Genomic DNA, 26,436 nt, shown 5'->3' on the forward strand with positions numbered 1-26,436 from the left:
GTCCTTTGAAATTCCTCTCCCCTTTCTTCTGCCTCTCGATGAATTCTAGCTTGGTGGCCTGAGGGAGGTGCCGCCACTTCTTGGGGTTCTCAGAAGGCTTCCTAGGCATCATGAGCTGAGTAAAATGCAGTAGCAAGGGCAGAAAATGCAGCAAGAAAAAAGCACCATCCAATGTGAATTACGCGACTGAGTGGCACTGTGGCGGGAGAAATTTAAACAAAACATCACATGAAAGCAGAAGCATTTTTCATTGGTTGACATCACGATCACGTCACGATACCGGACGAAGGAGGCTACTTGATCGGAAGTTTTGATTGGCCCTCAGCGTCACGGGAACATCCAGTATGACCGTGTTGGACCAGAGGTGATCGTGCTAGAGGCGAACTCTTCGGATTTCGCCCACTTCTCAGAGCTCCGTCCGTGTTATGCTTACACACCCGTTATACAGTACTTAGATCGTATCAAATCGTATTAATTTTTTGCTCTCCGTGCTGGACGCGAATCGTGCTGGACAAACGCGTGTTGGACGCAAGGATACTGTACATATATATATACTGTATATATATATATATATATATATATATATATATATATATATATATACATACAGTAAATCCTTTCTAATTTGAAACCGAATACTGTAATTAGGAAACTGGTTAATTTGGATCTTTTTTGACCACCAGACAATTTTAATTCGGATAGAAATTCAAATTAAGTGAGACAAGTCCGAAAAGGGCTCCAGTGATAAGCGGACGTGACGAGTTTCTGTAGTGATAAGTGTAGCAATAAATGTAATTTTTAAGAACTATACACTACCTTTGGTACAGTTAAGTGTACTGTACTCTACCACTGTCTTGCAAGACTTCATTATCAGGGTTTGACACTATTTTATTTATTGTACCCCCCCTTGGGGGTAGGGTTTTTTTCAAGAATACTCTCCCAGTATCCCTGCTTGTCATAAAAGGCGACTAAAAGGGTTGACGGAGGGTTAGTGCCCCTCCCCGGAAAACAACTAAAAAAAACAAACAATAAGCCTCGGACAAGGACTCACCAAACGATGACGACTAAGGACCGGACAAAGGCCATGGTTATCGGAACGTGGAATGTAAGGGGAGCGGATGATGAGGTGAAAGAGAGAGATTGTCCAGGTGCTTGAGGGTGCGAAAGTGGATGTATGTGGAATAACTGAAACAAAATGGTGAGGAGAAAGTGTGAGAGAATGGGAGTATGGATGGGGTATATGTGCAGGAGTAGGTGAGAATGAGAGGGCAAAGGAAGGAGTATGTATAGTTGTGAGTAAAAGATGGAAGAAGAGCATAAGACAGTATGGATCAGTTGGGTCAAGGATTGTGTGGGTAAAGTTGAAAGTTGGAATACAAATGTGGGCAATTGTGTGTGTGTATGCGCCAATGCAAGATCATGCTAGAAGAGTGAGAGAAGAGTTCTGGACAAATGTAGAAGTGTGCATGGAAAAGTTTGGAAGGAATGAAAGTGTACTTGATTAAAGATATGAATGGTAAAGTTGGGAATGTGAAGGTGGATGGAATAGTTGGTGAGTGGGGTGTGCCTGCTGAGATAGATGAAAATGGGAGTGTGTTAGTGGACATTTGTGCTGGGAGGGGGTTGGTGATAGCCAATACCCTCTTCAGGCATAAAATGATCCACAGGTATACATGGCGAGTGATGAGAAGGGTGGGTGGTGAACTGAATGAAAGGAAGGCAATGATTGATTATGTGTGTGTGGATGAAAGGATGTGAAGATATGTAATGGATGCAGGAGTTTATAGAGGTTGGGCGAGTGGACTTTCTGACCAATACTTGATGGTGGCCAGAATTAAAGTTCAAGTAAGATGGAGGAATAGAAGAAGGGAACGACGAGAGGAAGGAGTAGTTGCAAGGAGAGTGGAAGGGTTACAAGAGGATGAGAAAAAGGCAGAGTATAAGAGAGAAGTGGAGGAACGATTGGGCAAATATGAATTGGAGCAGATGGGGGACGTGGAAGGTGTGTGTAGAATATTTACAGAAGAAATATGTGCAGCATGTGATGTGGTGTGTGGAAGGAAGAGAAGACGGAGGGGGGTGCAAGGACCAGTGTGGTGGACTGAAGAGGTGAGACAGGCTGTGGCACAAAAGAAGAAAGCATACAATGAATGGAAGAGAAATAGGGGCGTGGAAGAAGTTGAGAGGCGGAAGAGAGAGTTATATGTAGAAAGAAAGAGAGAGGTGAAAAGATTAGTAAGAGAGAGTAAGAAGAGAGTGGATGAGGAATTTGGAAGGAATTTGAGTGTAAAGTGGAGGGACTGTAAGAAAATGTTCTGGAAAGAGGTGAAAAGAGTAAGACAGGGTGGAAGTCAAGTTAGCAGGGGAGTGAAAGATAAAAATGGTAGATTACTAGTGGAGAAGGGAGAAAAAGTGAGTAGATGGAGAGAACACTTTAAGGAATTGTTGAACGTGGAGGATGGAAGTAATGCGAGTATAAGTGGCTGGGGAATGGCTTGGCTAGGAGAAGGAGGGAGGTGAGAAGACAGGAAGAAATCAGTAGGAGAGAAGTTGTGGAAGCAATGAAGAAAGTTAAATCGGGGAAAGCTTCAGGAAGTGATGGAGTGTGTGGTGAAATGCTGAAACATGGGGGAGAGATAGTAGTAGAATGGATGTGGAAGATGTGCAGACTGGCCTGGGAGGAAGGTAGAGTCCCGGAGGATTGGAAGTCAGGTATAATTATTCCGTTGTACAAAGGAAAAGGGGAAAAAGAAGTGTGTGGTAATCATAGGGGCATCTGTCTTCTTAGTATAATAGGAAAAGTGTATGGTAGGATACTTATTGACAGAGTTAGAGAAAGAATAGAGAAATTAGTTGGAGAAGAACAGGGAGGCTTTAGGAAGGGAAGAGGTTGTGTAGATCAGATATTCATTATTAGATCTTTAGTGGAAAAGTTTCTAGAGAAGGGAAAGAAGTTGTATGCGGCTTTCATGGATTTGGAGAAAGCATATGACAGGGTGGATAGACAAGGATTGTGGAAAGTGTTAAGAATATACGGAGTAGATGGGAAGTTGTTGAATGCTGTGAAGAGTATGTACGATGGTGCGAAGGCTGCAGTGCGTGTGGATGGTGAACTATGTGAATTTTTCTCTCGGAAAGTGGAATAACTGAAACAAAATGGAGAGGAGAAAGTGTGAGAGAATGGGAGTATGGATGGGGTATATGTGCAGGAGTAGGTGAGAATGAGAGGGCAAAGGAAGGAGTATGTATAGTTGTGAGTAAAAGATGGAAGAGGAGCATAAGGCAGTATGGATCAGTTGGATCAAGGATTGTGTGGGTAAAGTTGAAAGTTGGAATACAAATGTGGGCGATTGTGTGTGTGTATGTGCCAACGCAAGATCGTGCTAGAAGAGTGAGAGAAGAGTTCTGGACAAATGTAGAAGTGTGCATGGAAAAGTTTGGAAGGAATGAGAGAGTGTTTTTGATTGGTGATATGAATGGTAAAGTTGGGAATGTGATGGTGGATGGAACAGTTGGTGAGTGGGGTGTGCCTGCTGAGGTAGATGAGAATGGGAGTGCATTAGTGGACATTTGTGCTGGGAGGGGGTTGGTGATAGCCAATACCCTCTTCAGGCATAAAATGATCCACAGGTATACATGGCGAGTGATGAGAAGGGTGGGTGGTGAACTGAGTGAAAGGAAGGCAATGATTGATTATGTGTGTGTGGATGAAAGGATGCGAAGATGTATATTGGATGCAAGAGTTTATAAAGGTTGGGGGAGTGGACTTTCTGACCACTACTTGGTGGTGGCCAGAATTAAAGTTCAAGTAAGATGGAGGAATAGAAGAAGGGAAAGACGAGAGGAAGGAGTAGTTGCAAGGAGAGTGGAAAGGTTACAAGAGGATGAGAAAAAGGCAGAGTATAAGAGAGAAGTAGAGGAACGATTGGGCAAATATGAATTGGAGCAGATGGGGGACGTGGAAGGTGTGTGTAGAATATTTACAGAAGAAATATGTGCAGCATGTGATGTGGTGTGTGGAAGGAAGAGAAGACGGAGGGGGGTGCAAGGAACAGCATGGTGGACTGAAGAGATGGAACGGGCTGTAGCACAAAAGAAGAAAGCATACAATGAATGGATGAGAAATAGGGGTGTGGAAGAAGTTGAGAGGTGGAAGAGAGTTATATGTAGAAAGAAAGAGAGAGGTGAAAAGATTAGTAAGAGAGAGTAAGAAGAGAGTGGATGAGGAATTTGGAAGGAATTTGAGTGTAAAGTGGAGGGACTGTAAGAAAATGTTCTGGAAAGAGGTGAAAAGAGTAAGACAGGGTGGAAGTCAAGTTAGCAGGGGAGTGAAAGATAAAAATGGTAGATTACTAGTGGAGAAGGGAGAAAAAGTGAGCAGATGGAGAGAACACTTTAAGGAATTGTTGAACGTGGAGGATGGAAGTAATGCGAGTATAAGTGGCTGGGGAATGGCTGGGAGAAGGAGGGAGGTGAGAAGACAGGAAGAAATCAGTAGGATAGAAGTTGTGGAAGCAATGAAGAAAGTTAAATCAGGGAAAGCCCCAGGAAGTGATGGAGTGTGTGGTGAAATGCTGAAGCATGGGGGAGAGATAGTAGTAGAATGGATGTGGAAGATGTGCAGATTGGCCTGGGAGGAAGGTAGAGTCCCGGAGGATTGGAAGTCAGGTATAATTATTCCCTTGTACAAAGGAAAAGGGGAAAAAGAAGTGTGTGGTAATCATAGGGGCATTTGTCTTCTTAGTATAATAGGAAAAGTGTATGGTAGGATACCTATTGACAGAGTTAGGGAAAGAACAGAGAAATTAGTTGGAGAAGAACAGGGAGGCTTTAGGAAGGGAAGAGGTTGTGTAGATCAGATATTCATTCTCAGATCTTTAGTGGAAAAGTTTCTAGAGAAGGGAAAGAAGTTGTATGCGGCTTTCATGGATTTGGAGAAAGCATATGACAGGGTGGATAGACTAGGATTGTGGAAAGTGTTAAGAATATATGGAGTAGATGGGAAGTTGTTGAATGCTGTGAAGAGTATGTACGATGGTGCGAAGGCTGCAGTGCGTGTGGATGGTGAACTAAGTGAATTTTTCTCTTTGAAAGTTGGGTTGAAACAGGGATGTGTCATGTCTCCATGGTTGTTCAATCTGTACATGGATGGGGTAATAAAAGAGGTACAAGGTAGGGTAGTGGATGTTGGAGTGGCCCTGGTGAGAGAGGATAGTGTTTGGAAACTCCCTGTACTGTTGTTTGCAGATGATACTGTGTTGTTGAGTGAAGACGAAGGGGAGCTGCAAGGCTTAGTGGATGAGTTTGAGAGAGTGTGTAAGAAACGGAATCTAAAGGTGAATGTAGGGAAGAGTAAAGTGATGGTCTTTGAGAGAGGTGAAGTCAGTGAATGTACAGCGAGGTTGGATGGTGAGGAATTGGAAAATGTGAGTACGTTTAAGTACTTGGGTAGTGTGATGAGTAAGGATGGAGGTTTGGAGGGTGAAGTGCTTGAAAGGGTACAGCAGGGAAGAAAGGTTGCTGGTTCTTTGAAAGCAGTGATAAGAAACAGGGAAGTGAGCATGGAAGTGAAAAAGTTACTACATGACAGTATTGTGATACCAACTCTAACGTACGGAAGTGAAGCTTGGACGTTGTTGGAAGGACACAAGTCAAGAGTGAGAGCAGTGGAAATGAGTTATTTAAGAGGAGCCTGTGGAGTCACATGGAGAGACAGGCTGACGAATGAGGATATAAAGGAGCATTGTGGTGTTGATGTGGATGTGATAGGAAGCGTTATGAGGAACACACTGAGGTGGTTTGGCCATGTGGAGAGGATGGAGGGTGAAAGACTGACGAAGAGAGTGTATGTGAGTGAGGTGGAGGGGGAAAGAGGGAGGGGGAGGCCGAGGATGAGATGGAGAGACGGGGTGGAGAGGTATATGAGAGAGGGGGGTGTGAGTTGGGAGCAGGGGAGTGAAATGGCGGGGGACAGGGCGACTTGGAGGCGATTTGTTTGTGGCCACCCCAAACGGGATTGAGGCGTCTGGCAATAGATAGATAGATAGATAGTTGGGTTGAAACAGGGATGTGTCATGTCTCCATGGTTGTTCAATCTGTACATGGATGGGGTAATAAAAGAGGTACAAGGTAGGGTAGTGGATGTTGGAGTGGCCCTGGTGAGAGAGGATAGTCTTTGGAAACTCCCTGTACTGTTGTTTGCAGATGATACTGTGTTGTTGAGTGAAGACAAAGGGGAGCTGCAAGGCTTGGTGGATGAGTTTCGGAGTGTGTGTAAGAAATGGAATCTAAAGGTGAATGTAGGGAAGAGTAAAGTGATGGTCTTTGAGAGAGGCGAAGTCAGTGAATGTACAGCGAGGTTGGATGGTGAGGAATTGGAAAATGTGAGTACATTTAAGTACTTGGGTAGTGTGATGAGTAGGGTTGCAGGTTTGGAGGGTGAAGTGCTTGAAAGGGTACAGCAGGGAAGAAAGGTTGCTGGTTCCTTGAAAGCAGTGATAAGAAACAGGGAAGTCAGCATGGAAGTGAAAAAGTTACTACATGACAGTATTGTGATACCAACTCTAACGTATGGAAGTGAAGCTTGGACGTTGTTGGAAGGACACAAGTCAAGAGTGAGAGCAGTGGAAATGAGTTATTTAAGAGGAGCCTGTGCAGTCACATGGAAAGAGAGGCTGACAAATGAGGATATAAAGGAGCATTGTGGTGTGGATGTGGATGTGATAGGAAGCGTTATGAGGAACACACTGAGGTGGTTTGGCCATGTGGAGAGGATGGAGGGTGAAAGACTGACGAACAGAGTGTATGTGAGTGAGGTGGAGGAGAGAAGAGGGAGGGGGAGGCCGAGGATGAGATGGAGGGATGGGGTGGAGAGGTATATGAGAGAGGGGGGTGTGAGTTGGGAGCAGGGTAGTGAAATGGTGGGGGACAGGGCGACTTGGAGGCGATTTGTTTGTGGCCACCCCAAACAGGATTGAGGCGTCTGGCAATAGATAGACAGATAGACTTTTATCTTTGACTGTACAATGCCCCTCCTAATTTTGGCACTCGTTTCAGGTCAATCTGCCATATTTAGATATCAAAACACACATTAAAAAAACACACACATACACACACACACACACACACACATTGAAAACCAAAAAACACCAAACCTATACACAAGCATATGTACAGTACCCCTTCTAATTTTGGCAGTTTTTCAGTCATTCTGCCATAACGCATTTAGACATCAAAACATACATGGGATTATCCATATTAATGCTAAACATCATGAAAACAATACATAAACAACAAAAATCCACCAAAAAAAAAAAAAACTGACGACAGTTTGAAAACCAGTTGTCTGTGACGAGAGATTGCTCTCAGGGTAAAAAAAAAAAAAAAAAAAAAAATCCCACGGCCAAATATGCCACTGGAATTTGGTTATACAGTCTTGGTACAAATGGTATACCATCATCTTCACTGGTGTTTATACTATAAGATAAGCTAATAAAAACACATAAAACTGACGGGTAAGAGTACAGAAATTCATGCAAGAATAAAGTGTTCAGGAGTAAAATTTACCTTCCTATAAATTCCCACCATCCTAGTTCAAAATAGTGCCAGAATCTTCCAAGAGTTAAACATAAGTCTATACGCAGAATTTCGTGAGCTTTCTCATGGTTAGTGGGACATTTCAATACGACCAACAGCAGTCGAATAAATCGCAAAAACCTTTGAAGACTCGCGAGTCCATGTTATCACCACAGAAGAAGGTAGGGACTGGGGGATGAGAGCTAGGCTGTGGGCAGGATTCTCCCCATTCTGTCAACAGGCGGATGGGTGCTTTTGCCATACATTTACTCGTGTCTTGTAGTCTATTAGACGCCGAGTAGCCATGTGGAAACACAACTCACCATGACCGGGGGACTTTCGACTTTCAGTAAAGAGGCGGATGGCAACTGTCACCGAACATGTACTCATGGTTTGTGGTCTGTGTTTGATGGTGGCGGCGGTTGGGAACGACTTAGCCTCTGTGGCCAAGCAATATCAGACATACGATGAGGAATGCGTACAGACGTTTTGACACCACTTGCAGGTTACAGTCATATTACTCGGGTGCTGGAAGTTCGTGGGAAGTGATAGGACGAGCACGTGATTCTGACCGTTCAGTACAGGGACAGACAAACATTTTAACTCTGGTTGTGGGTTACAGACTACTTCCCCCACATGGTTCAAGTCCAGTGGCCACGATACCAAATGTTTGGACATGTCGGCTAACTGGCTGAAGTTCTCGGCCACTTTTAGGTTCAGATAGTTGTAAGTAAATTTGGATAATGGTTTAATAAAGCCAAGGTCCAGCGTCCGGATACCGAACACATCCGGATAATGAGTGTCCAGATAACTGAGGGATCACTGTGTATGTATATCTATCAATCTATCTATCTATCTATCATCCATCTATCTATCTCTCTATCTATCTATATAACCCATTGCAGCACAGTGTCCCCAGTATTGGATACAACTGGGATTTTTCAAAACTTAATAAAATAGAGAACCCCCAGGTAGGGACCTATGAGCTTCACGACTATGAGCCAATAGGCGGAGGTCGGTACGCTTAAGACCGTCCCAGAACAGTGCCTCGCCCAGCAGCTCTGCGATCCAATGGATTAATGGCTGGCAAATCTATCAGTTTCTTTAACTCACTGGAGCACAGTGTCCCCAGTATTGGACACAAATGGGATTTCTCAAATCTTAATAAAGCAGGGAACCCCCAGGTAGGGACCTATAAGCTTTGCGACTATGAGCCGATTGGCAGAGGATGGTACGCTTAGGACCCTCCCAGAACAGTGCCTTGCCCAGCAGCTCTGGAATCCAATGGGATATATATATATATTGTTACATAGCCTATGATTTCATCATCCTTTGTGTAATTATAACGCACAGTATGCTGCATGTTTGATCACGAGCGTGTTCTGCCTCAGTCCCCCCTTCTACCGTTATAGTAGAGTAAGTCGTCCTTTCTGTTGTTCAGAGTAGGATTATCAGCTCTTTGTCCCCTATGGCTTCATTTGCGCGTCCTTCTTACAAGTTGTATCAAGCTCTGCTGGCCCCTATATAATGAGCTCAGTCTCTGCATTATTGCCACTTAGATCTACTCCTCATTTTGTTCACATCTCTGTCCTCCTCTGTACAGCTGTTATTACTGTGAGTGCTCAGGAAGTCTCCAACCATCTAGCAGCTGTGTAATTTGAGTATAACTGTTATTGCATTTTTTCTTGAACTGTGTAGCGTAAGGTGTTAATTCTTATGCCTAGTAGGGTTTTTGTAATTCATGTAAGGTTCTTGTTGTCAGCCATCATTAATAATATTTTGTATCTGTATTAATATATCTGGCATTCACTGAGTATTATCTGGTATCTCATTTTAACAGGGCTGACTTAGATAAATTTACTCATGCTAATTTCGTGTTAATAGAGGCTGTTGCAGTTAACCATATATTTAACCTGTTTTTTGCCATTACATTATCTTTATGAGTCCTGAATGTTTTGTTGTTAGTTTGAGCATTAAACTTTAACTTGTAATTTTACCTAACTCTTTTGTTTTGAACCTGGAACTTTACGGGACAGTAGTGACTCATAGTATTATCACTTAATGTGTACATTATCTTTCTCTGTTCCGTAACATAAATTTGGCGACCTCATATCAGGATATTCAGGATATTATCATAAGGATATTGCTTGATATTTTGTGACTGTGATTTATTCATGATGTCTACTATTACTACGCTTGATGAAGCCAAAGATTTTTTGTCAAATGTGCAAACAGTGTGTGATGTAGAAAACAGAACAAAGAATGAACTTAAGCTTGTTGCTCAACAATTGGGAATTGCTGTTCGCTCTCATCATTCTAAAGATCAAATTGTTGGCATGATTAATAAGAGCTTGTTTAATGTAACTCCTCCAAATGAGCAAACGCAGATTGAAATAGCTAAGTTACAGCTAGCCCTGCAGGAGGCTCGTGTTAAGGAGGCTGAATTTCAAGTAAATGCTAAGGAGGCTGAATCTCAGGCTCGGATTCAGGAGGCACAGATACAGGCTCAGGCACAAATTGAACTAGCTAGGCTTCAGGCAGACCATGAGTATCGCATGAAACAAGATGGAACTGGATCATCTAGCTCTGATGATTTTGATGTGGCTAAAAATGTTAAACTTGTCCCTCCTTTTAATGAATCTGATTTAACAAAGTATTTTCAGTTGTTTGAGAGGGTAGCTACAGGTTTTAATTGGTCAAAAAAGTATTGGCCAGTACTCCTTCAGACTGTTCTCACCGGTAAAGCTCAAGTAACTTATGCATCTTTGCCTCAGGATCAATCTGATAATTATGATGTAGTTAAGAGCTTGATTCTTAAGGCCTATGAGCTTGTTCCTGAAGCCTATAGAGTAAAATTTAGGACAACTTACAAGCAAGATAAGCAATCCCATGTTGAGTATGCAAAAATCAAAGATCTGTTAGAGCAGTGGTTAAATTCTAAGAATGTGGATTCTGATTTTGGTAAATTTAAGCAGATGATTTTGCTGGAGGACTTCAAAAGGTGTATTAGTAAAGATGTAAGCCTATATCTTGATGAGAAAAGAACAGATAATTTGTCTGATGCTGCAGTTTTAGCTGATGAATATGTTCTCACTCACAAGAGATATTCTAGAGAAAAAAGGAAAGCTGAGAGTAAGTACGTTGCATCTACTCAGAGTACAGGTAACAGGAAAGAGAATAAAGATGATGTTTCTCAGGAAGTAAATACCAGCTTCGCCTCTAGATTTCAGAAAAGTAAATGTACTTATTGTAGTAAGCTTGGTCATACTACGGAGAAATGTTTCAGAAGACAGCGTGATGTGAACAAAAAGGAGTCTTTAAATATTCAGTCAATTGGTCTAGTGTCCACCCTTGAGAGTTCCCAGAATTCTTTAACTGAGTTACTGAACCTGCTTTGAGGGGTAACTTAAATTCTCATGATGGAGCTCCTCTTTTGAGCAGTAACGTGGGTGACACTCTCAAGAGTTCATGTGCTAATTTCCTGTCTGATGGTTTTGTCAGTCCTCTGGACAGTAATGACAGGAAATCAGTTAAAATATATCGTGATACAGGTGCTTGCCAATCCCTTATGCTGACCAGTGTTCTAGGCTCTAATGTTAATTCCTCTGATGAAACTGTAATCTTACAAGGTGTAGGGAATAATTACTTCTCTGTCCCTCTGTGCAGAGTGAATTTAGAGTCTGGTTTTGTTAATGGTTCCGTTATGGTTGGGTTGGTTGAGACACTCCCAATGTCAGGTGTAACTTTCTTACTTGGAAATGATATTGGTGGAAGTCAAGTGTGTCCAGCTCCTCAGTTGTCTAGTGAGCCAGTGGCTGCGACCCAGGATTGTGATGTCCCTGATGTGTTCCCTGCATGTGCTGTCACTAGGGCTAAGTCTGAAGTTACTGGTGATTTAGAGGATAATGATGATGATGATGTTATCCTAGCTGACACTTTTCTTGCTAATTTGGACCACTCACCAGATGAGGCAGTACCCCGTAGTGTTGATAATTTGTCTCGTCAAGAGTTGGTTGAGTTGCAGGTTGCTGACCCTGAGTTGAAAGGTCTAGCTAACTCTGCTTGCAGTGAGGAAGAGTCAGCTGGTGCTTCTACTTGTTATTATATAAAGTCAGGAGTACTTATGAGGAAGTGGAGACCCCCAACAGCATCAGCCAACTGTGAATGGGAGGTTGTACATCAAGTTGTCATCCCTCGTGTTTGTAGGCAGGATATCATTAGAGTGGCTCATGATTCCAGTTTGGCAGGACACCTTGGAGTGAGGAAGACTGTGGCACGCATTTTGAAACACTTCTACTGGCCAGGTATCTTCAGGGATGTTTCCTGGTATTGTAAGTCTTGTCACACCTGTCAAGTTGTGGGGAAGTGTAATCAGACCGAAAAGGTTGCACCTCTAGTTCCCATTCCTCCTTTTGAGGCGCCTTTCACCCGTGTGTTGGTGGATATTGTGGGCCCTCTTCCTAAGACTTCTTCAGGATTTTCTTATGTGTTGACCCTGATTGATATGGCTACTCGTTATCCTGAAGCCATTCCACTTAGAAATATCTCAGCAAAGAACGTGGTTCAGGAAATGCTAGGGTTCTTCACAAAGTTTGGTCTGCCCAAGGAGGTACAGTCAGACCGGGGAAGTAATTTCATGTCAAATGTTTTCAAGCAGTCTCTGAAAGAGTTGGGCATCACCCAGATCACGTCTTCAGCTTACCATCCCCAGACCCAAGGAGCGTTGGAGAGATATCATCAAACACTCAAATCGATGCTCAAGAAATACTGTTTGGAACATCAGAAAGACTGGGATAAAGGTCTTCCATTCGTTGTGTTTGCCGCAAGAGAATCTCCAAATGAATCACTGGGCTTCTCACCTTTTGAACTACTGTTTGGCCATGAAGTAAGAGGACCCCTTAAGCTACTCAAGGAATGCTGGCTGTCGGAGGAAGATGACGTCAACCTGCTGGAGTATGTGATGAAGTTCAAAGAATGGCTGTCCACTGCTTTACAACTGGCGAGAGAGAATTTAGGAGCTGCTCAGGAGAAGATGAAGACTTGGTATGATAAGAAGTCCAGGTTACACCACTTTCAGCCAGGAGATCAGGTTTTGATTCTGCTACCGGTGCATGGGCAACCTCTTCAAGCCAAGTTTAGTGGTCCTTATTTCGTGGAGAAGAAACTCAGTGATGTCAACTATGTCATCACCACACCAGATCGTAGGAAGAATAAGCAACTTTGTCACATCAACATGCTAAAGTTATATCACAGGCGGGACGAAAATAACCCAGTCTGCACTGTAGCTGTTCCACCCGAGTCTGCAAGTGAAGTTCTCCCATGCAGCATGAGCCTGAGTGATAGTTTGGGGAAGAATCCTGATATCATGAATGATCTCCAGACTAAGCTTTCTCATCTACCTCCCGAGGAAAGGCAGGAGTTTTCGGCATTACTGCAGGAGTACCCGCAAGTGTTCCATGCCACTCCAGGAAGAACCACTGTGTTGATGCATGATGTTGATGTTGGAGACGCAAAGCCAATTAAACTGCCTCCTTACCGTGTGAACCCAGTGAAAGTTCCTCTCATCGAGAAGGAGCTTGGCTACCTGTTGGACCACAAGATGATTGAGCCCTGTCAGAGCGAGTGGAGTTCTCCTGTCACTCTAGTCCCTAAGCCAGGTGGGTCACAGCGGCTTTGCACTGACTACAGACGTGTTAATCAGATAACCAAAACAGACACTTACCCTCTCCCTCGCGTGGAAGATTGCATAGACAAGATCGGAAAGGCTAGGTACATAAGTAAGTTTGATTTGTTAAAGGGATACTGGCAAGTACCTATGACTGAACGTGCTAGGGAGATCTCATGTTTTGTAACACTAGGAAAGACTTTTGCATGTTCTGTAATGCCATATGGTATGAAGAATGCACCAGCCACATTTCAGAAGCTCATGAATGTTGTAACAGAGGGTTTGGCAGGGTGTGTTGTTTATATTGATGATGTATTAATCTTCAGCGACAACTGGAAAGATCACCTATGCCATGTCAGTAAATTTCTTGAGCGTTTGGTTCAGGCTAATCTTGTAGCTAATTTATCAAAGTGTGAGTTTGGTCAAGCTAAAGTTCAGTACCTTGGGTACGTAATTGGTGATGGACATGTTGCACCACCAGCAGCTAAGGTTCAGGTTATAAGTGATCTTCCCAGACCTAAAAGTAGGAAAGAGCTACAAAGATTTTTGGGAATGGTAGGTTATTACAGGAGATCTGTTCTTAACTTTTCAATTCTTGTATCACCACTTACAGACCTACTGAAAAAGGGAGTTAAATTTGTCTGGACCGATAACTGTGAATCCTCTTTCAACAAACTTAAAGCTATCTTATTAAGTCAGCCAGTGCTCGCTACTCCAAATTTTGCTAAGCCTTTTAAGATGGCTGTTGATGCAAGTGATACAGGAGCTGGGGCTGTTTTGCTGCAAGAGGATGATCAGGGTATTGAACACCCTGTATCTTACTACAGTAAGAAGTTCACTCCACCTCGAAAGAACTACTCAACTATTGAGAAAGAGCTTTTGGCCTTGATTTTGGGTTTACAGCATTTTTCATTTTATTTGTGTTCTGGTTTTGACCCCATAGTCATTTATACCAATCATAACCCACTGAAATTCCTTAGTAAGTTTAAAGATAAAAATCAGAGATTGACAAGATGGAGTCTACTTCTTCAGGAGTATTCATTAGACATACAACATGTCAAGGGGAAAGAAAATGTTATTGCAGATTGCTTATTTAGACTTTAGACAGATTGTTTTAGAGTAATAAGAAATTTCCTTTGTAAATTTCTTTTTCTTTGTGGGGAGGTGTTACATAGCCTATGATTTCATCATCCTTTGTGTAATTTTCACACACAGTATGCTGCATGTTTGATCACGAGCGTATTCTGCCTCAGTCCCCCCTTCTACCGTTATAGTAGAGTAAGTCGTCCTTTCTGTTGTTCAGAGTAGGACTGTCAGCTCTTTGTCCCCTATGGCTTCATTTGCGCGTCCTTCTTACAAGTTGTATCAAGCTCTGCTGGCCCCTATATAATGAGCTCAGTCTCTGCATTATTGCCACTTAGATCTACTCCTCATTTTGTTCACATCTCTGTCCTCCCCTGTACAGTTGTTATTATTGTGATGCTCAGGAAGTCTCCAACCATCTAGCAGCTGTGTAATTTGAGTATAACTGTTATTGCATTTTTTCTTGTACTGTGTAGCGTAAGGTGTTGATTCTTATGCCTAGTAGGGTTTTTGTAATTCATGTAAGGTTCTTGTTGTCAGCCATCATTAATAATATTTTGTATCTGTAATAATATATCTGGCATTCACTGAGTATTATCTGGTATCTCATTTTAACAGGGCTGACTTAGATAAATTTACTCATGCTAATTTCGTGTTAATAGAGGCTATTGCAGTTAACCATATATTTAACCTGTTTTTTTGCCATTACATTGTCCTTATGAGTCCTGAATGTTTTGTTGTTAGTTTGAGCATTAAACTTTAACTTGTAATTTTACCTAACTCTTTTGTTTTGAACCTGGAACTTTACGGGACAGTAGTGACTCTTAGTATTCTCACTTAATGTGTACATTATCTTTCTCTGTTCCGTAACAATATATATATATATATATATATATATATATACACACAGTGGAATTTCGAATTTCGACGGTTTAGAATTCGACAATTCGAATTTCGATGCATTTTGGAGTGGTCCACCTACCTCACTTTTCGATGCAAAATCACATTTTTCGACACTCTCCAGGCCTGACTCCAACCAAAACAAAGATAATATTTTTTATGCAAACCAAAATGCTAGGAGTGAAGGGAAATTATAAGCAAAAGTATGAGCCTAACTTAATATGTGACATGTGTCATGAAAAGAATGAAAATCAACATCATTAATTCAAATGTGAAGCCTATGAAGATATGGTTCCGAGACAATTCACCGTCATGTCAATTCGCGATCAGATAACTCCCCGCCAAAACATGGAAGCAGCCAAAGGAGAAATGGCAATACAGGAAAGAGCACAAATACACCAAGTATACACTTGCTGGCAGTATGGCAATACAATGCAGAACTACAGTTACTTAACCACAATTATAGTTCATAAAGTTTACAGGGGGTGTGGGCAAAAAATCATCATTTTACGTAGTTAGGTTTGGAGGCCCTGGATCCAAACTAATTTTTCCCATACAAAGTTCAGTTTAAATTTCGATTTTATTTCAGCAAATCACTTCTCTGCTAAAGTCTGCTTTCCCATGAGATACACCGCGCTGCCTCACACCACCAGTTGCTGTGTTGTTTTCACACCGACCACACGCATACTCCGACTTGGGAATCAAGATTTGGCTGCCTTCTTCCCGTTATCCATTTAGAAGCGGAAAGGCTTTGCCACAGCCTGTCATCCGTTTAGGAGCAGGTTGCCTCGTCACCCGTGATCTGTGTAGGAGCGGGTAAGTGCCCATTTTGGTGCACTTGGGAGAGTTTACGACTCTCAGACTGAGTCGGCTGTACCACCACTGCCAGCCTGCTGCCGCCATGTCTGATGTCCCGGAAGGATCTCTCAGCAAACAGTTATCAGGCACAGAGGACAAGTCCAGCCATGGAAGGCATGGGAGCAAGGGTTCATCGCATAGAAAGGATCTGTCCAGGTCCAGGAGCCGCTCTTCCCAACAGGAATGTTCTAGACAGGTACATAAGCATACCCGGGGTCACGGCTCAGATAGTGAAGGTGAGTGTGATCCTCCACCCACTCATCCTTTAACCTCTACTTCACGGGATGAGGTTAATTCTCCACCCTGGGCCATGGTGATGGAAGCTTTGGCTGAGGTACGGAGTGATGTGAAGAAATTGAAGGAGAAGAGAAGCTTGGCTACAGGCGGCGCCATTAACGTCAGCACTGACTGTGACTTTGGGGAGAATGCTAACAGCCAACCCACAGAGGTGATTGATTCCGACTCAATCACTGGTTTTTCCGGTTTTCAATCGGTTCAGCGTCATGATTCTAGTGGTGACAGTGACACTCAGGGTGAAGTGTTCACTGGTAGTGTCCTCCTGCAGTGCGCCAAGACTTACGGTCCTGTTGAAGATGTATCTGTTGAGGTTGACAAGCATGTTGCCGACATGGTGAATCATGTGTTTGATTACGGCATGCGGGAGGAGGAATACAAAGAAATTTTGGTTGACGACATTACCAAGAGACCGAGCAACTGTCATGCTCTAGCCCCGGTTGAATGTAACACACAAGTTTTGGATGCGCTGAAAACCGATGCCAAAAAGGCTGATTTTCATATGAAAGAAGTTAGTAAGGACATTATAAAAGCTGCCACAATAATCACCAAGTCACTCACGGTGCTGGACAAAGTCGCCCAAGAAGGACAACCAGATGTTGCCCATGAAGTCGGCATGCTTAATGGCGCGCTAGCATTACTGGGAAATGCTAACCACAAGAACAACTTGACGCACGAGATCAATCAGAAATATGCTCACTTATGCTCAGATAAGGTGCCAATGACTTGGCTCTTGTTCGGTGATGATGTTTCTCAATTTGCCAAGCACATCGAGGAGTCGGAGAAATTGAAAAACAAGATCACACCAAAGAAACCATTTCAAACATGGAAATTCGGTGCAGGAAAAGTCAGAGGCTCCTCTGGAAAAACCCCCTACAGAGGATTTTCGTGCAGGTTCCACCCCTATGGACAGCGGACATATGGACACAGGAGTGACCACTGGCAATCCTTCTCACGGAAGGGTTCGGAGGCGAAAAACTCCAGAGGGCGGGGACAAAGCAATCCCCGGCAATAACTGAAGTGAGTCATAAATTTGAAGCCGGCAGGCTTCAATATTTTGTGCATGAGTGGCATAAAATAACCAATGATCCTCATTTTTTGGATATTGTTACACATTGCCATCTTGACATTAATGTTCATGATATCAGTCACTTATTTTCTGAAGGAAATGAATATGTTTTTAGTGAGGAGGAAAAGGTCATTATTTGTCAGGAAATTGAAAAGCTGTTAGATCTTAAAGTTATCAAGGAAACACACAGACAAGAAGAACAAATTATATCCCCAGTTTTTCTGCGGGGGAAAAAGGATGGAAGTTTTAGAATGATCCTTAACCTGGAAAAACTAAATAAGCACATTAATTATAAGCATTTCAAAACGGAAAACTTCGAACAGGCAATTCGGCTTATTAACCCCTTAACCGCGGGGCATCACTTTCGTGACGCTTGGGAGCAAGGGATCATACCGCGGGGCGTCACTTTTGTGATTCTGTGTTATTTTGAATTCACCCGGGCTTCCAAGTGGGGGCATGTATCATCTATCAGTACTGCCAATGTCCAACACTAGGCAACACTCCTAATCTCATCTGTACTCCCATCCATTGTTGACAATTTAGCCATTTCTCCCCGTTCTTGACTCCCCTCCCTACCCCCCCTCCATTACCCTATCCTCTCGCCTGCCCGGCCGTGCTACGCTAAGTAAATCTTCCCTGGAATTTTTCACTGATTTCATCCATTGAAATAAGCCCTATGCCCTATTCTTATACCAAATAATATATACAAGAAAGAAATAAGGTAAGTGAGAGTGCCATACACCTGGAATTGGCTAATTATCACCTGACAACACCTCATGTGCACTCGTTCACTAATTTTCGCTGTTTTTTTCCCCTTGAAATATGCCGTATAATCTATTTTCGTAATAAATATACATATAAGGAGGGAAGGGAGAAGCCTAAGTGATATTTACATTCACCTGGAACTACCTAATTTATAATGTATTGTCTAGATTTCCTGCCAATCATTTCAGTGCTATACGTAGCTGTTTCAAGAGCTAACATTGGTAGTACTGAATATCCCCTAAGTAGGCCTCCACCCAGCCCTCCCTTATCAGTTTACTCTCATCTTCCGAAGTGGAGGTACGTCTGTTTCGTCTTGCTGACTTCAGGGACTTTTTCACCCCCATGCAAAGGGCCCTGTGACCTTTACCCCCTACTAAACCTCATGTGGAAAGAGGTAAAGGGCTGACAATTGATAAAAGAGTGACTACGATCTTTCTATTGAGTAAAACAGTGCAAGTGGAATTGTAAATAATGTGTAAATAATGTGTAAACAGCAAGTGAAAGTAATGAATGTAAATATACGTGAACAATGGAAAATAGTTTTATAAGTTACTTCAAGTGACAGTGCATAACACAGTGTAAATAAAATAGAAATGTAAATAACGTAAATAAAATAGAGAACGTAAATAGAAATGTAAATGCGTCGTATTATAAGAATACGAGTATATACCCTAGGAGTAATGAAAGTGAAAGTTTCACTCTAGCATGTCTGAATACTATGAGTTATGAGAGTGAAGATGAAAGTGACATTCACTCTCAATGCTACTATACAGGACGAGAAAGTGAATGCTACGTATTTTACTGAAAGAAATTGAATTCCTACAGTGACAATAAACTAATACTACTAAAGGAAACTTATGGATAAAGACTGTAGATATATATAAGTGTTATATAGTAATAGAAATATAAAGTGTGAGGGGTTTCATGAATAATAAATGACAGAGTACCAAGAGCGAACTAGTGCAAGTGCGACGGTCAGACGCGCTCATAATTTTCATTGCTTTCACAGTGGGTTTTTTTTTGGAGTATGGATCCCAAACTACTTGAAAATCATAGAGTAGTGTTTATATCTGGCTGTGGTAATCATATTACGGGTTGTCGGGAAGTGTAAAGTGGAGACTTCGTTACCCAACTTCAGAGGTCTCCACAAGTCCTACGGTAACTGAAGAAGGCTCAACAAACATTCCAGGAGAAAGCTGAAGGTATGTGCCATAAGCATATATAATTTTAATATTCTAGGACTAATAACTGATTTTTGGCAAATATTTTTTGAGAGTCTGTCGGAGCCCGAATAACCCCGCGGCACACGCAAAACATCGGTAAACATGCCCGCGGTGTAGGGGTTAACAAAGGTGATTACATGGCCTCAGTCGATCTTAGGCATGCATACTATTCTGTAAATATAGCTGAAGAGCAACAAAAATTTCTTTCCTTTAAATGGCAAGGAAAAATCTATCAGTTCACCTGTCTTCCTAATGGGGTTGCAGAAGGGCCATGTCTATTCACCAAACTAATGAAACCCATTTTTGCTACACTGAGAGAGATAGGACATACCATCACCAGTTTCATTGACGATACACTTATATCACACAGCTCATTGGAAGGATGCTATGAGAGCATTCATTCAACAGTAGAGATTCTAAGGAAAATGGGATTTTGTATTAATGCTGACAAATCTGTCCTAGTACCTACAAAATGTTTGGAATATTTGGGGAACGTCATTGATTCAGAGACATTGACAGTTACATTACCTGAACGGAGGAAAGAGAAAATAGTTCAAAGCTGCAAACAATTATTTCATAGTAATAGAGACAAAATCAGGAATGTGGCCAAAGTAATTGGGCTTTTGGTCGTTGAAATTCCAGCAGTAGAAATGGGGAAACTGCATTATAGAAAGTTGGAAACTGCTAAAATTTCAGCACTGGAGAAAGAAAAAGGTAACTTTGGCAAATGGATGGCTATCACATATGACATGAAAACAGATATGATTTGGTGGATAAATCTCATTGCAGTGCAAGACAGAAAAATTTTTAGGACGGGTACGGAAATAGACCTGTACACTGATGCATCAAATTTAGGTTAGGGTGGTTACCTAAATCATCAACAAATTAATGGAAGATGGTCAATAAAAGAAAAAGAATTGCACATCAATTCTAAAGAACTCAAAGCCATCTTACTGGCAGTGAAATCATTTGCACATCAGATCAGTGGGAAACACATTAAGGTATTTTGTGATAACACAACAGCGGTAAAGTATGTCAATGAAATGGGTGGCACAAAATCCGCAACATGTAATGACACCTGCCTCGAAATTTGGGAATGGTGTGCAGAAAATGATGCCTGGATTACATGCTCTCATATACCAGGTAAAGTTAATCTCATGGCAGATGCTGCATCTCGAAAGTTTAATGACAGACATGAATGGAAATTGAACGAGGACATTTTTAGGGAACTTTGCGAAATCTTTGGAGTCCCAAGCATTGATCTATTTGCATCCAGACTAAATAAACAGGTACCTCGTTTTTGTTCTTGGAAACCCGACCCAGAAGCCGAACACTTTGATGCCTTCTCAATAAGTTGGTCACAGTTTGACCTAATCTACATTTTTCCCTTTTGCTCTGATTGCCAGGTGCCTTCAGAAATGCGAGCAGAGATGGCAAGGGGGTGGTTGATTGTGCCACTGTGGACGTCCCAACCATGGATGGGGACCCTACTCAGAATGCTCATCAAAGAACCACGGCTAATAATGAGAAGGAAGAATGTATTGCAACAGCCGTCAGCAGCAGAGGAACACCTCTTCATGAAACACACCAGGTTAATGGCATGTCTATTGTCCGGCAACAACTGCGAGAATGAGGCATATCTGCAGCGGGTACGGACATTATCATGGCCTCCTGGAGATCAGGAACTGAGAAACAGTATCAACCACATGTCAATAAGTGGATACAATTTTGTGATAGACGGCACATCAATCCCCTTAATCCCGCTGTAACGGATATTGTAAATTTCCTGTCCGACACCTTCCACAGAGGTGTGGGCTATGACTCTGAAAACACGGCAAGGGGAGCTCTCTCCTCACTAGGTATAGTTGTGGATGGTTGCAAAGCAGGAAACCACCCTCTTGTCAACAGGCTCCTGAGAGGGGTATTCAACTTGAGACTGTCAAAACCCAGGTATGCAGAGACCTGGGACGTCCAGCTGGTGCTCCAGAAACTGAGAACTATGGAACCGTTGTGCAGTCTTCCCCTAAAAGAACTAACACTAAAATTAGTGATGCTAATGGCACTCACGCAAGCAGCCAGGGTGCAAACATTACATTTGTTAATGCTAAAAAACATTAGAATTGGCAAGGATTCTGTTTGTGTTTGGTTAGGGGGAAAACATTAAACAATGTAGGCCAAAATTCAATGTGCAGTTTGTGGAGTTTAAAGCTTACGCTAAAGATAGAAGACTATGTGTCTATGAAACACTGAAAATGTACATTGAAAAGACTGAACACTTAAGAAATGATGTGGATCAAGAGAACGGGAACTTACTCATTAGTGTTATAAAGCCACACAAAAATGTAACAAAAGACACTTGCGAGATGGATTAGGATAATGCTTAATATGTCAGGAGTAGACACAGGAAAGTACTCAGCTGGCAGTGTTCGGCCAGCTGCAGCTTCAAAGGCCAAGACCATGGCTGTGCCGATAACACACATCATGGCAAAGGCTGGGTGGTCAAGGGAGACCACCTTTGCCAAGCATTATGATAAGGAGATAGTTCAGGAGCTTGACACATTCCAAGAAGCTGTACTAGAATAGTGTGTAAGTATTTATTGTGATAAGAAAGTCATCATTCTTTTGGCAAGCTACTAAAATTTGTAAATTTCTTATAATACAGCGGTTTTTGGCTCATGGTTGTTTTATTTCACCAAATCCACACTTATAAAACTTCAAAATGTCAAAGTACAACACCCACATGGCTTCAAAACCTCATGGGAAAGCGGACTCTAGCAGAGAAGTGATTTGCTGAAATAAAATTGATGAAGTAGGAGACTTACCGCAGGTCAGTTGAAATGTGCTTCAAATTTTATGAAGCAAATCACCTCTGCTAGAAGGGAGCTTTCACATGCTCCCCACTCCCTCCCTGCGCTATGCAGCATCACATGGATAAAACAGTGTAAACGGTAGGAAATGATAAACTACTTGTCATGTGGGTGATCGTACACTTTAAAGTCTGGTGGTGTGAGGCAGCGCGGTGTATCTCATGTGAAAGCTCCCTTCTAGCAGAGGTGATTTGCTTCATAAAATTCGAAGCACATTTCAACTGACCTGCGGGAAGTCTCACGTACTTCATCAATTATATTTGAATTTTGCGGTGATTTTTAGGCACCCATGCCCATCAAAATTCAAAATTCCACTGTATGTATATATAAATATCATCATCACCATCATCAACCAGACCTCCTTTCCCACCCTAGGGCAGGATGAGCAGTAACAATGTCCAGACAGCCCAAATCTGCCCAATCCAATGGGCAACACTTCCATTCACTCATCATTCAAGCCCCAGGAATCCTGGCTCTATCTCATATGTCAAAAACATTCACCACGTTCTGTAGCTTCAAGAAAACATATCCGATAGAGTCAAGTCAAACACTGTCACCTTAAAAAGGGGTGCCAAATCCCTGATCATGCACTTCTCCTCACAATATTCATCCAGCCAGCTCAATCTCCTGTCAGTTCCCTAGCCTCAACGACTTCCATGAACCTCTCTTCCTCACACACTCATCCACCATATCCCTCCAATTTCTCCTTGGCCTACTTCACCTCCTCCCTCCATTAAATTCACTCATATACCTTTTTCACCACTCTACTGTTATCTGTTCCCTCCACATGGCCAAATCATACCAGTACACTCTCTTCAATTCTGGTCTCCACAGACTTCCTCATTCCACATTTTTCATGATTCACATTATTTTGTATCCTGTTCACTCTGTATATCACATACTTTCCTCAGCAGTCCCATCTCCAATGCTATCACTCTTGAGTTTTCATTTTCATGCCACACCATAGTTTCACATCCGTATGTTAAGGCTGGCACTAACACTCCTTCATGTAAGCCTTGGGCAGCTGCAACACTCATGCATCTGTTTCTTATCAAAGTCTTCATTGCACCATCTACTTTCCTTCCTTGTGTCACTCTACTTTCCACTTCTTCTGTGCATTTTCCTCTCTTTTCAATCACTGTACCCAGGTATATGAACTCTCTCACCAATTCCAGCCTCTCTCCATTCACTCGAACATTGCACTGGGAGTCACCTTCTCTCTCAATAACCATCATTTTACTCTTTCCTACACTTACTCTCAAGGCACAACGATCACAGACATCAGCAAAACGCTGCACTAGTCTACCAAGTTCTTGTCCAGTATTTGCAAGTAGTACTGCATCATCAGCATATAAGTTTGAGATTCCATCCATCATCATTTATTACCAATGCCATACCCCTCTCCATTACTCATGTTTTTACTTCTCTCATCACCCCCATCCATATATACAGTATACTGAACAACCACGGGGACATTACACAACCTTGTCGTGTGCCCACACCAATTGTGAACCATTCACTTAGATGCCCATTAATCCCAATAATCCCTACACATGCTTCACTACCATCATGAAAACTCCTGATGGCACCTAGCAGCTTACCATCTACACCGTACATGCGCAGAACATTCCACAATCCTTCTCTGTCCACTTTGTTGTATGCTTTTTCCAGATCCATGAATGCCATAAACACCTTATGGTCCTTCTCACATGTCTTCTCTGCTATCTGTCTTACTGCAAATATTTGATCCACACATCCTCTACCATTCCTAAAGACACCTTGTTCATCAATCACAAGGACTTCTCTTACTTTATAATAATTCTTCCACATACCTTCCCTACCACACTCAATAAACGATAATTCTTGCACTCACTTGGCTCACCTTTATTTTTGTACAAGGGTCCAATCACAACCTTCTTCCACTCTGCTGGGACAGTTTCAATCATCCATGCCTTCTTACACATCTCCAACAAACACTTCATTCCGCTCTCTCCACTACACTTATTCATCTCTGCATACACCTCATCAACCCCAGCTGTTTTCCCATTTTTCAGCCGCTTCACAGTGCTCTTCACCTGTGCAGGTGTCAAATCTCCTGGTACTGCATTCCTTCTCTGCACACTCCCAAAACCAATCATGTTTACAGCTGCTCTGCTCTCTCTATTCCCATTCATCAGGCTTTCAAAATATTCTTCCATCTGGTCCTTACTTCATTCCCATGGGTTAATAATCTACCACCTATATCCTTCAAACCATCACATTTCTTTCCATTTCCACTTCCACATTTCCACACCTCTTTCCAGAATAACTTCCTATTTTCAGAGTAGTTTGCATTCATTTTCTTCCTAGATCATCATTTACCTCTTCTTTTTCCTCTTCACTAGTCTCTTTATGTGCTTCTTTCTCTCAATATATTTAGTTCTTATTTCAAATGAACCCCTGTCCTGTAACCACACTAGCCACTTCTTCCACTTTTCCTTCACTGATCTTTTAACCTCATCCCACCATGCTGTATCTTTCTTCTTTGTTGTTACTCTTGCCACATCACACACTGCTTTAGCATTCCTACCTAAGCAATCCCTATATGCATTCCACAGGCTGTCCAGATCCATTTCATTCCAATTCACTGATTCTAACTCATCCCCTATTTTGGTCCTGTATTCATCTGCCATTTCTTTGATCCTCAGCTTCTCGGCTTCAGTCTTTCTCCCTGACTGCTCCTCTCTCTCCTGGTTCACCTCACTCCTCTCAGCTTGATCTTGCATACCACAACAATATGATCTGACAGACATCCACATCATCCTCTCATGGCCCTCTTATCAGCAACCATTCCCATCATCGACCTCTCTACCAGCATGTAATCAATCAGGCTCCTTTCAACGCGATCCTCGTTCCCTCTATACCATGTAAATTTATGTGCATCTTTGTGTTTGAAATACGAGTTACAAATGCACAACCACCTTCCCTGACATGCATTCTTCAGTCGCTTCACACTATCATTTTCTCCTGGTACTCCATTACAACTCATTATGTTATCCTCAGGACCAGTGACTACTCTTCCATTCATATTGCCCATTATGATCACTTTATAGCTCCTGGGCATTTCTTCCACTGCTTCATCCAGCTCATCCCAAAACCTATCTTTCTCTCACTCCTGTCCTCACACTCTGCATATGCTACAATTACTGCCACTTTCACCTTCTCAGACTTGAACCTCAGATACATACACCTCGAGCTGACACATTTGTAATCCCTCATTCCACTCTGCCACACCTCATTCATCAACAAAGCAACTCCTTCCTTGCGACTTCCTTGCCCATTCATGCTCGATCTTACACATTTCACACCCTCGCACTCCTCCACTTCACACCCTTTCACCTGTTTCACACAATGCCAACACGGCCTATCTCGCACTCTTGAACATATTCACCACTTCCACTCTCTTGCTCTCCTCATTCACGCCTCTCACATTCTACATGGCCATGCGAATCTGCCTATCTGGTTGGGGCCCTGGGAAGGTATTGGGCCCTCCGAGGCTCTCTGAAACATTTGCCATTATTAAGTGATTTTAGATAGGGGAATCTGGGGGACACTTAACCCGGCCAAAAACCCCGGTTATATGGTTACCACCCAGCGTAGTAAATGGTTTCCTGGATACAGAAAACCATTTGGCTTGTCACTCAGTGTAGTGGCCTTAAAGCATCCCTTTACTGAGTGAGTGGATGATGGGCATCCCCATTCACCACTGAAATATGAAAAAAAAATCATTAGTCAGGTGTGCCAATGCTTCATCCATTCATGACTGCTGAAAGGCTGTTATGACTTATGCTGTGAAAGATGTATGAGACAGTGAGAACCATCAATTTATGGCTGGACTGGGCAAGATATACAACTCGGAAGTCAATGATGAAGAGGAGCAAGACAGCAGGTGGAGAAAGAACCACATGGAACACCACAACTGATAGCTTTAGAGATATAACAGTGGCCATCTACAACTGCAGCCACAGTACAATCAGAGTGGAAACTTGTTATCATGGCACAGAAAGTGGGATAGAAACCTTAGGAGGCCAGCCTAGAAACTATATAATTGTGCCAGACCTGAATTTAACAGTAACTGTGGTAATATGGGAGTACTCT

The 26,436-nt window shown here is 42.4% G+C and overlaps 2 protein-coding genes and 1 pseudogene across 3 annotated transcripts in view; 2 read left to right on the forward strand and 1 right to left on the reverse strand.

The window, feature by feature from the left end:
* Positions 1 to 26,436, reverse strand: part of LOC145412627 (methionine synthase-like) — a 419,211-nt gene that overhangs the window by 226,188 nt on the left and 166,587 nt on the right. The gene's annotated exons all lie outside the window — the stretch shown is intronic.
* Positions 16,377 to 17,390, forward strand: LOC145412504 (uncharacterized). The gene has a single exon (XM_080282391.1). It carries the CDS (start codon positions 16,392 to 16,394, stop codon positions 17,388 to 17,390), a length of 999 nt encoding a protein of 332 aa, XP_080138517.1. The 5' UTR covers positions 16,377 to 16,391.
* LOC145412556 (uncharacterized) lies at positions 20,083 to 22,015 on the forward strand (annotated as a pseudogene).

The sequence above is a fragment of the Coenobita brevimanus genome, chromosome 93, assembly GCF_032717465.1.
Source record: "Coenobita brevimanus isolate Jiangsu-jjx chromosome 93, ASM3271746v2, whole genome shotgun sequence".
Lineage (NCBI taxonomy): Eukaryota > Metazoa > Arthropoda > Malacostraca > Decapoda > Coenobitidae > Coenobita > Coenobita brevimanus.

What these genes read in the sequence shown, in the direction of transcription:
- LOC145412504 (XM_080282391.1), top strand. Translation starts at nt 16,392, where the DNA reads ATGGTGATGGAAGCTTTGGCTGAGGTACGGAGTGATGTGAAGAAATTG.